Below are 12,300 nucleotides of genomic sequence, written 5' to 3' on the forward strand. Positions count from 1 at the left end.
ACACAGTCATTGACCCCCAGCTCTCTTCACAGTCACAACTTTTCGTTTATCTTGTCATCGTCATCTTTATTGGCTTCCATTGCTATGGCTGTTGTTGTGTTGTCATCCTGCGGGTGTGTTGTGTGTCCATAATTCCGCATGTAATTTGATTGCCCACACAAACTCACACATTTCAGCTATCTGCAATGCCAAATCGAAACTCTCATCAGCCTTCGCAGTTGGACAATTGTGTAGTTAAGCTCGATTTAAATGATATACAAACTTAAATAAGGATTACAGCTGTTAATCGACTGTCACAGAAAATATCCTTTACACTATTAACTTAAAATTTAAACGCCACAAACTTCAATTTATACGATATCATCTTGTTTCTCCGACAACTTCAAAGAGAATGGCGTGGCAGTCATCAAGCAAAAGCCCTGTAGAATGAATAAATAAAATACAAAAATTAAATTAAGAGTTGTTTACTTTATATCTAATTTTTGCCTTTCATTTTAATCTTTAATCTTTTATATTTTATTACTTACAGCCAGGACTACGTCCAATTGATACCAAAAAGTGATGATAATATCAGTTTCCTTTTTATCGAAATTCTGTATGGCCTTAGAAACTGTGATCTTGACAACAAAGAAGCAAACCAAAGCGCAAATATACTAAAGAGAATAATTCAATATTGTTAATACGTAATATTTTTAGTACATATTTGTTTTCTTTATTTGTAATACTTACCAGATAAATATTTTTTAAAATACGACGTATTACGCCATAGAGTCCTAAAAATATAGCCACGTTCATGAGCAAATCAAAGGCTAGCGTAAAGCATAAAATAATCTGAATTTTCTGATTATAATGATCAAGATTATTGATCGATGCACAAATTCCTGCCATGATGCATATCTGAAAAGAGAATAAAATATTATACAATATATTACGGACATATAAGTCAACAACGCAAATACTCACTGAGAGAAGCGAAGAAAAAATGAAGGTAAGGAATCTGAGTACAGTGAAGCCCAAAAAGCACATTTTCCTTTGTTAAAAGTGTAAAAATTTGTGAAACTAAATCGTGTTACTACATTGACAAATAAATAATAAAATATCTGATCTCATATCAAATATAGTTTTGGGCTAGCTTCAACTAAAATTAAGTGAATACAAATAATACAAATTTAAAATATAAATGTGTTTTTTACCGCTTCCCATACGAATTTTATTGCTGGTTGTTGCTCATATGGTAAATAGTTTACAATTAAATTTTATATATTATTAAATAATATAACAATTTATCGATACTTAGGTATGCAATATTCTAGACTTAATTGCTGCCTTTGGACTAATTGCGAAAACAAGCGAAAATGTTAAAATTTTAATAAGTGTTTCTATAGGTTTGAACTTTTTTGTGTGCCTTGTTATTGCAGTTGGCATTATTGGCGCAGTTAGACGATATTTCCGCATTCTAATGATTGTAAGTCTGACATTGTTTATTAAAAAAATGTGCTATACGAACATTCCTTCCACAGTATTTGGTGACACTTTTAAGTTTTGTGATTGGCAAGCTTCTAGTATATGGTTTGACAGAGAAGTATGCTAAGAAGCATCATAAATTGATAGTCACACAATATTTTCAATTGAATACCATAGTTGGTGTAAGTAATAAGATCTCTTTGGCTTGTTAGATTGTAATACTTTAATTAATCCTTTTAGTTTATCACTTTTGTGTTTGTCGCTTTTTATTATAATCGCATGAAGGTTGCTGCTAATCAAGTTCAAAATTAAATGCTTAACTTAACTTCAAAACTTTAGAAATAAGTGGCTGCTGATAAAATAATATGTGAGTAGGGTTTAAGCAACTTCAAATAAATTCGTAAATAAATCAAGTTTAAATCACGTTCTATTTATTCAAGTCTACTAAACATTTATCATATTAAAAACAGCTCCAAATAAAAAAAAACACATTATTTCCTTCCAAAATATATTCTATTTTTTTTTTTTTTTATCATTTTCTATCATAGAAGTTATTAAAAAATATATGTTTTTGTCACTTCTTAAAGTAATTTATCAGTTTTAAATGCTTTACAATTATTCTCTACATACTTATTTACATTAATATCAATTTCTGGCTTCTCAGTACTTTTTACAGCGCTGTAATAAAATCCCAGAAAGCTCAATTCAACCAACTGTTTTTAATTAAAAATAAATATTAATAGAGAATTGTACACGAATTCAGAACTTACACAGAAGATGGCATCAATGGTATAGAATGGAGTAAGAATTTGCTTATATTCTTGCTGTTCCAGATGATCGACGATTACCGAAAGGAATAATTTGCCAAGAAAGTATACAACCAATGTGACCATAAACTGTAACAAAATAAAATTAGTATAAGAAAAACGCAGTAATTTGTGGTACTAACTATACGTAGTATTTTGAGATTGGTGATAATTACTCCGTACATGCCAAGAGCAATAACAGACACGGTATATAAATTTAGCATTATTGATGTGATTAAAAAGCTAGCACCTTTTACAGCTCTTCGAAGATGCTCAATACCCACACCAGTTTCAACAATATTACATCCCTAAAATAAAAGAATTAAATTTTAAAAACCAGATAATCATTTAATATTGTTTAGATTTTCAGTTATGCGTGATGACGAAATAAACATATGTAAGTAAAATTAAAATAATTGTAATGTTTATTCAGAATTTTATTTATTCTTCACGATGATCGTTTATAACAGGCTATAGGTGTGACCAGCCTTTATTACATTGCTTGTGCCAAATAATAACCTGGTATTTTCAACAAGCACATTAAACTTACCATAAGGAAAACTGCTGAAATGAGCGAATTGATCTTGAGTGTTTTACAACCTAGAAAACACATTTTAATTGTATGTTGTTGTGGAAAGTTCTTGATATTTCTCTGAAATCTAGGAAATGGTTACTAAATCGAGATGGTTTGTTGTCTAATTGGTTTTCTAATTTGCACGACGACCCCAATAAAACATATAATCTTTAATGAAAACGCAAAGAATTAAACAAATGTCTTACATTAAGTAGATGAACTTACTGCCCATATAATTGTCAAGTGCAACCATAGAGCCAAGTTTCGATCTGAATCATCAATTAAAATCCAGTAGATGATTGCGATAATGGTCTTGGCAATGACAAATATGACCAAGAGAAATGCCAGCTGAATATCAACAAAATTTAAAAATACATTTGATAAAATGAACGTCCACAATTTAGTTTACCAAACGCAACTTTTGAGCATTATTAGTGAATAACACAAAGTATCCGTAAAAGGAGACGCATATCATCAAGAGAGTCGTTACGGCACTGGAAAATATCAAAAATGTCTTGTTAAATTTCTCATAAATTCCATGATCAAGATCTAGATAGATTTCGATTGCGCAGAAGTGCTAAAAGATGCCGATTATCAGGCGGTTTATTATATATATATATTTTTGAATTATTTCAACTTACGATAAGTAATGTCAACAAAATTGCATTGATAATTCGAAGAGTGCGCGTAGAAATCTTCCACATTACCGATGATTTTGCGAAATAAGTACATGTGTGTCAGTGTGTGTGAAGTGTTAAATTCAATGACAAGTATTTCAAGTGAAACATAGTTATTTACAAGTGCTAACCCACAAGATGTTTAAGTGCCCAGGCCACATGTGCGACAACAAAAACAACAAGAAGAGCACATTGGAGGAGGAACTTGAATAGGGCCAAAAGCAATGACAACATTGTTGACAATTTCCAGTTGAACGCACAAAAGCCGAGCATCGTCTCCTTGTGGCCCACAGCTAGGATGCCATTGCCTGTCAGCTGTCCCCCCTTTCCCCTCTCTTCCCATCCTCTCTGTCCTGTTGCTGTTGCTTGTTGTCTGCCTTTTGCTTTGTGTCGTGGCCCAACTCTGTCTGCTAAAATAATCGCCACAATAATCTGTCAACGACAGCTGTTGATGTCATAAAAACCTTTTGAAGATGTGAAGATGTCGTTCTCGAGGCACACACACACAAACAGGAACAACAACAACAACCACAAGCTAATGATAATTTGCCACAATTTACACTCAAAGCAGCCGCAGCCTCCAACCTCTCCCCATGTCATCCCTCTTCTAATGGCTGTGATAAAATCATTGATGAAGCCAAAAGCTAATTGAATGTTAATCGCTTGGCATTGACATTGCACGTGGCCAGATAAAATGCTACAAATGGCCAAAACTTGCCACACAGCCAGATAAGAACGCTAAAAGGTGAGTGGCAAATTTACATAGAATAATGATAAATCAACAGCAAAAGCAAAAGCAGCTTCGCCTGCGCTTCGTCTTTTATTTATCTGCACAACAAGGCACAAATAAAATGCAAACAGTCTTTAAATTAAAAATTAAATTTTAATCTAGAGTGTAGCCCACGGGCCGAAAACAATGATCCATATCAGTTAGTCGAGGTTTCTGCAGTAGCTATGTTAACCTTCCTTCCTCTTATTCTATACCTCTGTCTCTGCCATCCCCTTTCTGTCTGTTCATGACCCTGCCTTGACTTGGGGGCCTGCCCTTTGTCTGTCGCTATGACATATCGCGATGAAAGTCATCGTCTGAGGTCTTTTCCTTTTCTTTCTCCCATTTCTTTTCTACTTCTGCTTCAGTTCGTCTGGCTTTTGCATTCGCATTCATGTTAAAACATGCTTAAATTTGTTTAAATTTGTTGTTGATAGCGCGCTTTCAAATACAAATTCGTAGACAGCTAAAGTTTACTAATTTCTTATAAAATTTATTTGTATTGTTGCGCTCCATTAATTTGTTGTGCAGAGAATTGTCTACTATACATTTATTGGTTTTTTAATATGGCGAAAGATTTTTTTAAATTAAATGGAAATTAGCAATTTATATCTGTTAATTAAAATGTTACTATATACTACATTTGTATATTCATTAGTAACAGTGTAATTTATACTTGCTTTATAATTTTTATGTGATACAAACTTTTTGATAGGACAATTATGCTGAATACTAAAGACTGAACTTTCTCTCACTATACTTTTTACCCTAAAATTGTATTCTTAAAGTTCTACATTTCTTTATGTGTACCTAATGAATTTCAGCAAATAATTTTATTTATACTAAAGCTTTATATCACTTTATTAGTACATTTAAAAATCGGCTCTAAGCATGGAAAGTTACGTATGTACATATATTAATAAATAAATAATTACAATTCAAAGTTGTGCTTATATTCAAGCAAATATTATCTTTCTAATTACTTGTATTCCATTATTATTAATTAATAGGAAAGAATCTCGCTGTGTGTGTTGTATATTACAAAAGAAAGAGAGTATAGTCTAATTTGGCTTATCCACTTAAACCGATTAATTTAAAGAAAATAACAAAATACTCGTATACAATTTTATACTGTAAAAAGTATCAAAACATAACACCAGAAGTAGTTACATTATTTAAAATTCATTTTTTGTTTTTATAGCATAGTTAGAAAATGTTCTATAAATTCTAACATTATATTCTGCACTTGCTTCTTCGCTACAAATCCTTTTCATATCCATGTGTAATAACTGAAATGTAAATTGTGTAAATGCGTTTGAGCAAAATCCAGCCCAAGATGCGTAAACAGCGAAAACAGACGAAATGTGGACCAGAAATGTGACATTGCAATTGTAATAGTAGAAAATTTGCCGTTTTGTGGATATTTTTCAATTGCACACTTGAAACAGCGTCTGGGCATGACGTGGACAACATAAAATGCAGTCACAGCTGGCCGGGTCAGTTGCAGCAATGTTTTGGGGTTCGGCCCTTTTCGAGTTCGAGTTGCTGTGCGCAAAATGTCCAACAACACAACAAATACACAAAATGGCAATGGCAAAAGCCAAATAGCCAAATAGATAGCCACAGATGCATCAATTGTCTAATTGTTTGTCGAGACAGAGTCGTCATAATGTCCATCAAATTATTGCCTGGCCCCAGCTCGATTCTCAAGCCACAATATTGTGTGTGTCGGTCCTCCAACGTGTGTCCTGTTTGTTCTTGTCCTGAATGTCCTGAATGACGTCGTCGTCGTCATCGTAGTCTGCTGTGGCGAATCCGAGTCGAAGTTTGCTGTCTGTCTGGTTGCTGCTGTTGCTGCTGGGAAAGACCCGTGGGATAGGTAAATTTGATTTATGACTTATTATGCGTCTTATGTCCTTTCATAATTTAATTATACCAGGACACGGCTCAACAGACACAACACAAAAGAGACAACAGCAACAACATCGCTTCACGAAGAATGCGAGTGTCGAATTTGGAAATGGAAATGGGAATGTGGAAATGGGAATTGCTGCAGTTTTTGTTCCCCCCAGAAAATAATAAAGCATAATGCTCTCTGCTATTTAAATCATGTGCAAAATTCGCTTACGCAAATTGGATTGCAACAATTGTTTGCGCTCAGGCTGCATGCGCAAGCAGTTTCTGCTTTTTGTTCCGGCACACAAAAACAACCAAAGTTACGAGTCCGACAAATGCAATGCAAATGCAAATGTAATTAAACTGCACTTAGGACAACTCACTCTACAAGGTATTTTGTGTGCTTGGCATGCCAAATGAAATTGAAATAAATTATTGACTAATTGTCAAGGCAGACAAGACAAGACACGGCTGAGTATGGAAGTATGAGAGTGTGCACACATGGCGTATACGCAATCACAACTGCAGCTAATTTGACAAAGAAAAACGTGTGAGTGCTCCCCATACTTCGTCTGCGTTTAATTTGATTGTTTATGTCTGCTTCAGCTGGGGAATTGATGCCAATCTCGTGATTGTATCTCAAGCAGGCCTCATCAATGTCACTTTTGATCAAGATTTTGCTTGGGTATGAGGCACTGATACCATTCAAAGTTTAAATAAAGTGTGCTTCACTCACTTTTAAACAGCTGCTCCATAAATGTCAGGTTTGAGTTGCTTATTCTATTTAATAACTATTTGCCATATTTCATCCTCTGCAAATCAATTGCAATTTAAACTAATTACAAATCAATTAGTGTCACAAATACATTTGTATTCTAGGCCTTGTCTTTTGTTGCCAATTCGACTTCAAGAGCAAGCCGAAGAGCGTTAACCCTTGAGTAAACTAGACAATTGTTTATAACAATTTGCCTTGAATAGACATAATTAATGTGAAGTACGTGTGCTTTTCATAGACTATTGAACTGTCGTCTGTCACTGATAAATCTATTGGTTGCCATTAGCAGGGCAAACAAACTGGCCCAAAAAGGAGAAATGTATTTTACTTGCATTGTTTTCGATGTTATATCAGCTGAAATCGCCGTTAATTATCGGACAATAATTATAACAAGTGCTAAAATATCTATATGTAACCGGGTCACAATTGTAAATTGAATGGCAATGAAGTTCATTTTTATACCAGCTACCCATAGGGTATTATAATTTTGTGCCTTCAGGAAACGTATGTAACAGCAGAAGAAGGCATATCCGAACTTATAAAGAGTATATATAATTGATCAGCATCAACAGTTGAGACGATATAGCCATGTCCGTCTATCTGTTAGCTGTATGTCAGGCTGTACAATAATTTTTATATATTTTGCACTCTATGGTATATTTGGAATGTATTGCGGTTTATTATTTGATAAATCGAGCATACTCAAATGTAGCTTTCTTGCTTGCTTGAAAGTAGTACTATATCAATATACTAAATATAGTCTTTAGTATATCATTGGTACTTTTGTGGTATATTAATTTGGTATATTTGTTTTGCAGTTATTAACAATGTGTATCAGGTATCTCACAGTCGAGCTCCCTCGACTGTCACTTTCTTAGTTGTTATTTGCAATTTCGATTTCGATTTCAATTTCAATTTCATAGATCAACAGCGGTCGCCTGAGGGCAGCTTAAATTATCTGTGCAAAAATATTAAATCCAATTAATGGCACATATAATAGCTGGACACGCCCCCGCCACGAGTTAAGCGCCCCGAAAAGCCGCTTAACAACCGCCGAAGGCCGTGGCCAACAAAAACCAACGATGACGTCGCGAAAAAACCGGCTCGCTGATATAACCATTGAACATAACTTCTTTCTTTTTTGTTTGTTTGTATTTTTTTTTTTTTTTTTTGGAGCTTGAACAATTGCTCCGTTTATTGCTTGTTAGGCTGCGATTTTGCTTAGCCCGCCTAGAGATGATTGCGGCGAAAAATAAAAACGGAAGCCAAGTCAAGGTTTTTGTGTGAATTGTGAATTTTATTGTTGCTGTGAGCAAACAAACATTAACAAGAAAAGCTGTAACAATTGATCGCAATCGATGCTACTTAGAAGCCCCAGTGAGTGCCAAAGCCATCGAAGCTCATGTGAGACACGCTCTCAGCGGGCGAGTAGTGAACGGTCTGTGAGCTGCCATAGCTGGACACGCCCAGAGCAGGTGCGTTGTGTGTGTAGGTGGTGGCAGCGGGTCCATGGTTCACATTGGTGGTGGCCAGAGGAGCGGCGTAGGCAACAGCTGGAGCGGCATAGGTCTTGGCAATCACGGGAGCAGCAACAACTGGGGCGGGAGCAGCATACACAGTCTTGGCGACAACTGGAGCTGGGGCGGCGTACACAGTCTTGGCAACAACTGGAGCGGGAGCAGAGTAGTGAACAGCAGGAGCAGCATAGGAGACAGTCTTGGCCACAACTGGAGCAGCATAGGCGACAGTCTTAGCAACCACAGGAGCAGGATCAGCGTAGACAGTCTTGGCTACAACTGGAGCTGGAGCAGCATACACGGTCTTAGCCACAACTGGAGCTGGAGCAGCGTAGACAGTCTTCTCCACAATAGGCGTGGCCTGAGTGTAGAGCGGAGCAGCATGAGCAATCGCGGGCTGGTAGACATTGTTCTGGATGCGAGTATCCGACTTGCGCACGCTGGAGTAAGGCGTATCCACAGCCTTGGAGTAGCTGGACACAGTTCCGGCAAAGGAGCGCACCACATTCTGTTGGGTGGAGGCGATGGCATCCACGGCAGGATTAGCTATAGCCACATGGCTGGCAATGAGACCAGCGTTGGCATAAGCGACCAAAGCGCACAGAGAGATGAGGTAACGGAAAGCCATGACGATTGAAATTGAAATTGAAGCTGTGTTTGGCAGGCTGTGACTGAGCTGCGACTGTTGCTGTTTGGATGGAAATGTTGTGGCTTTTATACGCAATTGACGCGTGCCAAACGGCATTTTGCGGTAATCGAAGCTGCCCACAATGAGATGCGAATTTCGCTGAATGACTGACTCTGAATGGAGCTCTAGCTCTCTATCTGTCTGTCTGTCTATCTGTTTGTCTTTGTGATTGGGGCAAAACATTTGAAAGCCAATTTGCGCACATAAATTAAACGTGGTAATTAGGTTTAGAGAGCGAGTGTTGCTTTTGACCCACGTGTAAAATTAATAACAATTTGCCAAAAAACACACAACTGAAGGCACTGACAGAAGAGAGGGGAATGTGGAAGTGTGGGTGTGACTGTGAGAGCGAGTGCAAGCATCCCAAGTTGGCAACACAATTCAATTTGAAGCAGCGGCAACTTTGGTAATTTCAATAAATATTCATCATGCGCCCCGTGAGCTAACAAAAACAGCAGCAACAACTGCGGCAGGGGAAAAACTTGCACAAAAATCATAAACAATGGGGATGGGGGATGAGAATGCGAATGAGAAATACACCCCCTGTAGAGAGAAGTTGACAAGTCCTTGAGCATATTTTTTCTGTTCTTTTGGTGGAGGATGTTTCGTGCCACATTTGCTGCTTGAGTTGAACTCAATTTAATGGAAAAATACGCCGAGCAACAAAACAAAACACAAAGTTTTTGGAAAATTTATGAGCTGCTGATAGTATTCAAAATAATTCACTTTGCCGGCAGTTCGAAATACGAGAAATCGAATACGCGAATACACGCCCCGTCATTCATCGCATTGAATTGAATTGAACCAGTTTTCTGAGTGCTTTTTCGAGGGCTTAGGCCTAAGTCTATCTGTCACACATTGCGACCGTGAAATGTTTGGCCAAATACTCTTTTTTTTTGCGGGCTATTTAAGCCAAGCATTTGCCCCAGTTCAGCATCAGTAACCATTCCAGTTGCAGTTAACCAACAACCAAGCTTCATAGTCATGGCATTCAAGTACGTCCTTCTCTCGCTCTGCGCTCTCCTCAGCGCTGCCAACGCTGGTCTCCTGGCTCCTGCCACCTATGTGGCTTCACCAGTGGTTGCCAAGCTGGCTCAGCCACATTACGATGCCGTGGGCACCACCCAGCAGAACGTGGTTCGCTCCTTCGGCGGCACTGTGTCCACCTACTCCAAGAACGTGGTCACTCCTTACTCCAGTGTCAGCAAGATCGATTCCCGCATCACCAACAACGTCTACACACCCAAGACTGTCTACAGCGCCCCTGCCGCTGTGGTGACCAAGTCCGTCTACGCTGCTGCTGCCCCAGCTCCAGTTGCCTATGCTGCTCCTGCTGTTCACTATGCTGCCCCAGCTCCAGTTGTTGCTAAGACCGTCTATGCTGCTCCTGCTCCAGTTGTGGCCAAGACTGTCTATGCTGCTCCTGCTCCAGTGGTCGCTGCTCCCGTGATTGCTAAGACCTATGCCGCCCCAGCTGTCTACTCTGCTCCAGTTGCTGCTCCCGTAATCGCCAAGACTTATGCTGCTCCTGCCGTCTACTCTGCTCCAGTTGCTGCTCCAGCTGCCTTCGTCAAGTTTTCGCCCGCTATCGGCGCTGCTCACGTTAGCTTCGATGGATTCGGCTCTCACTGGGGATACTAAACAGCCAAGCTGTTCTCTTTCCCTTCGAACTTTGTTACAACTGTTGATTTTTTAGACGAGAAATAAAATAATCTTTTAGTTGAATATAATTTACGACTTTTTTACTTATGGGAGGTATTGCTAAATGAATAAAATATGATAACTGCTTATTTATTTTCTATTTAAATTAGTTTAACTATACTCATGAAGAAGCAAGTTCTTGAATGGAGTGAGAACTGCTTTATATTTGTTGAAAAAAAAATTGATTTTCTTTATTATTAAATTGCAATCATGTCAGTCAATAATATTTTTCCACTAAAGCACTTAAGAAACTGAATTTAAGTTGTCTAATATTTTTATGTGATAATTAAATCGTTTCGCATTTAATCAATTTCACAATTATAATCTGAGAACCTTAAGCATATAATGTTACTAGAATATTTATATTAAATAAATGTAAGTTTTCAATTGGTTTTTAGGCTCATGTCTCATCAATGAAAATATAAAAACGTTGACAGTGTTTTTTTTAACGGATTTAAAGATTGATTTTAACTAACCTATGTTTCTATAGGATGTGTGCTTACGGTTTATTAATTGTATATTGAAAATCTAGAATATGTGCATTTTTCGCTTCAAAATATTGTAATTTAATTTACGTTTCAATTCATATTTCTGATCAATGAAATTATAATATTAAGAGAAAAATAGACAACAATATTTCCTCTAAAGACTTTTTCTGATCTTTATTAACTGGACGAATCTATAAACGTCTATTATAAATTTAAAAATGAGAACTCTAAGATATTCTTTAAGATCTTATCAGTAATCAATGAAATTATGATTTTCATAGCATATTTCCTATAAAACTATCTAAGCTGCTATCGCAATCTAATTCCAATCATATTTCATAGCAAATTCATATGCTCAGTTGCAGCTGACCAGAAACACTTTAGCTCTACTTATGGGAATCGCCTAATCCCCCGAAAACTGTTGTTGTTCCTCGCATTTGTCGTTTAATGGGGCGTATGTGTGCCATAATTTTATGCCTCGCACCCAAGTTCATGCTCATCAGTCGTTACTTACTTTATTCTACTTTAGTCCATTTTTTGTTGTTGTTGCTGTTATTGTTGAGTGGGGGAGTAAAACAAAAAAAAGGGTGCAAATATTTAGTGCAAAACTTTTTGTTTGTCTTTGTTGGGGCGCAAAAAATTGTTGGCCAAAGTTTAATGAGCCACATGACCCCTTTTGGTTAGCAGTTTTTCACTTGCCCGTTGCCTTTGCCTTTTGCTCCGCTATAAACTCGGCAGCTCCGACAGCTTCGCTTGACCAAAGTGTTGTTGTTATTGTTATGGTTATGGCTCGGTGGCGAAAAAGTTAGCCCAAATCGTTTGGGGAGATCAGCAGCTCCGCCTCTGGCTTCGTCTCTGTCTCCGTCTCCGATTTCGACTCCAACTCAGATAAGGGCGTAAAAAAGCATTAACTCCGATAGAGAGCGAGGAGAGGAAGAACGTTTG

General features: G+C 37.3%; 5 protein-coding genes across 6 annotated transcripts; 2 read left to right on the forward strand and 3 right to left on the reverse strand.

Moving 5' to 3' along the window:
• Positions 1 to 244: 244 nt before the first annotated feature.
• LOC117571429 (uncharacterized) lies at positions 245 to 1,128 on the reverse strand. Its single transcript, XM_052004525.1, has 4 exons — positions 964 to 1,128; positions 730 to 897; positions 528 to 653; positions 245 to 419 (listed from the first exon to the last, which is right to left on the reverse strand). The coding sequence occupies exons 1-4, from the start codon at positions 1,024 to 1,026 to the stop codon at positions 351 to 353; spliced, it is 426 nt and encodes a 141-aa protein (XP_051860485.1). The 5' UTR covers positions 1,027 to 1,128; the 3' UTR covers positions 245 to 350.
• On the forward strand, positions 1,128 to 1,842 carry LOC117571430 (uncharacterized). The gene is made up of 4 exons (XM_034253573.2): positions 1,128 to 1,234; positions 1,298 to 1,465; positions 1,521 to 1,646; positions 1,705 to 1,842. Exons 1-4 carry the CDS (start codon positions 1,181 to 1,183, stop codon positions 1,774 to 1,776), a joined length of 420 nt encoding a protein of 139 aa, XP_034109464.1. The 5' UTR covers positions 1,128 to 1,180; the 3' UTR covers positions 1,777 to 1,842.
• Positions 1,843 to 2,042: 200 nt separating this feature from the next.
• LOC117571428 (uncharacterized) lies at positions 2,043 to 3,623 on the reverse strand. 2 transcript variants are annotated; one of them, XM_034253568.2, is made up of 7 exons: positions 3,486 to 3,623; positions 3,254 to 3,338; positions 3,070 to 3,192; positions 2,821 to 3,012; positions 2,414 to 2,578; positions 2,235 to 2,360; positions 2,043 to 2,177 (listed from the first exon to the last, which is right to left on the reverse strand). In XM_034253568.2, exons 4-7 carry the CDS (start codon positions 2,881 to 2,883, stop codon positions 2,046 to 2,048), a joined length of 486 nt encoding a protein of 161 aa, XP_034109459.1. In that variant the 5' UTR covers positions 2,884 to 3,012; positions 3,070 to 3,192; positions 3,254 to 3,338; positions 3,486 to 3,623; the 3' UTR covers positions 2,043 to 2,045. The 2 variants fall into 2 exon arrangements, with proteins under 2 accessions (XP_034109459.1, XP_034109461.1); XM_034253570.2 differs by having other exon boundaries at positions 2,080 to 2,142; positions 3,254 to 3,421; positions 3,486 to 3,622.
• A 4,700-nt stretch (positions 3,624 to 8,323) lies between these two features.
• On the reverse strand, positions 8,324 to 9,128 carry LOC117571421 (pupal cuticle protein C1B). Its single transcript, XM_034253561.2, has one exon. The coding sequence runs from the start codon at positions 9,104 to 9,106 to the stop codon at positions 8,327 to 8,329; it is 780 nt and encodes a 259-aa protein (XP_034109452.1). The 5' UTR covers positions 9,107 to 9,128; the 3' UTR covers positions 8,324 to 8,326.
• Positions 9,129 to 10,150: 1,022 nt separating this feature from the next.
• On the forward strand, positions 10,151 to 10,880 carry LOC117571424 (cuticle protein 76). Its single transcript, XM_034253563.2, has one exon. The coding sequence runs from the start codon at positions 10,151 to 10,153 to the stop codon at positions 10,805 to 10,807; it is 657 nt and encodes a 218-aa protein (XP_034109454.1). The 3' UTR covers positions 10,808 to 10,880.
• Positions 10,881 to 12,300: the final 1,420 nt, after the last annotated feature.

Source organism: Drosophila albomicans, chromosome 3 (assembly GCF_009650485.2).
Source record: "Drosophila albomicans strain 15112-1751.03 chromosome 3, ASM965048v2, whole genome shotgun sequence".
Lineage (NCBI taxonomy): Eukaryota > Metazoa > Arthropoda > Insecta > Diptera > Drosophilidae > Drosophila > Drosophila albomicans.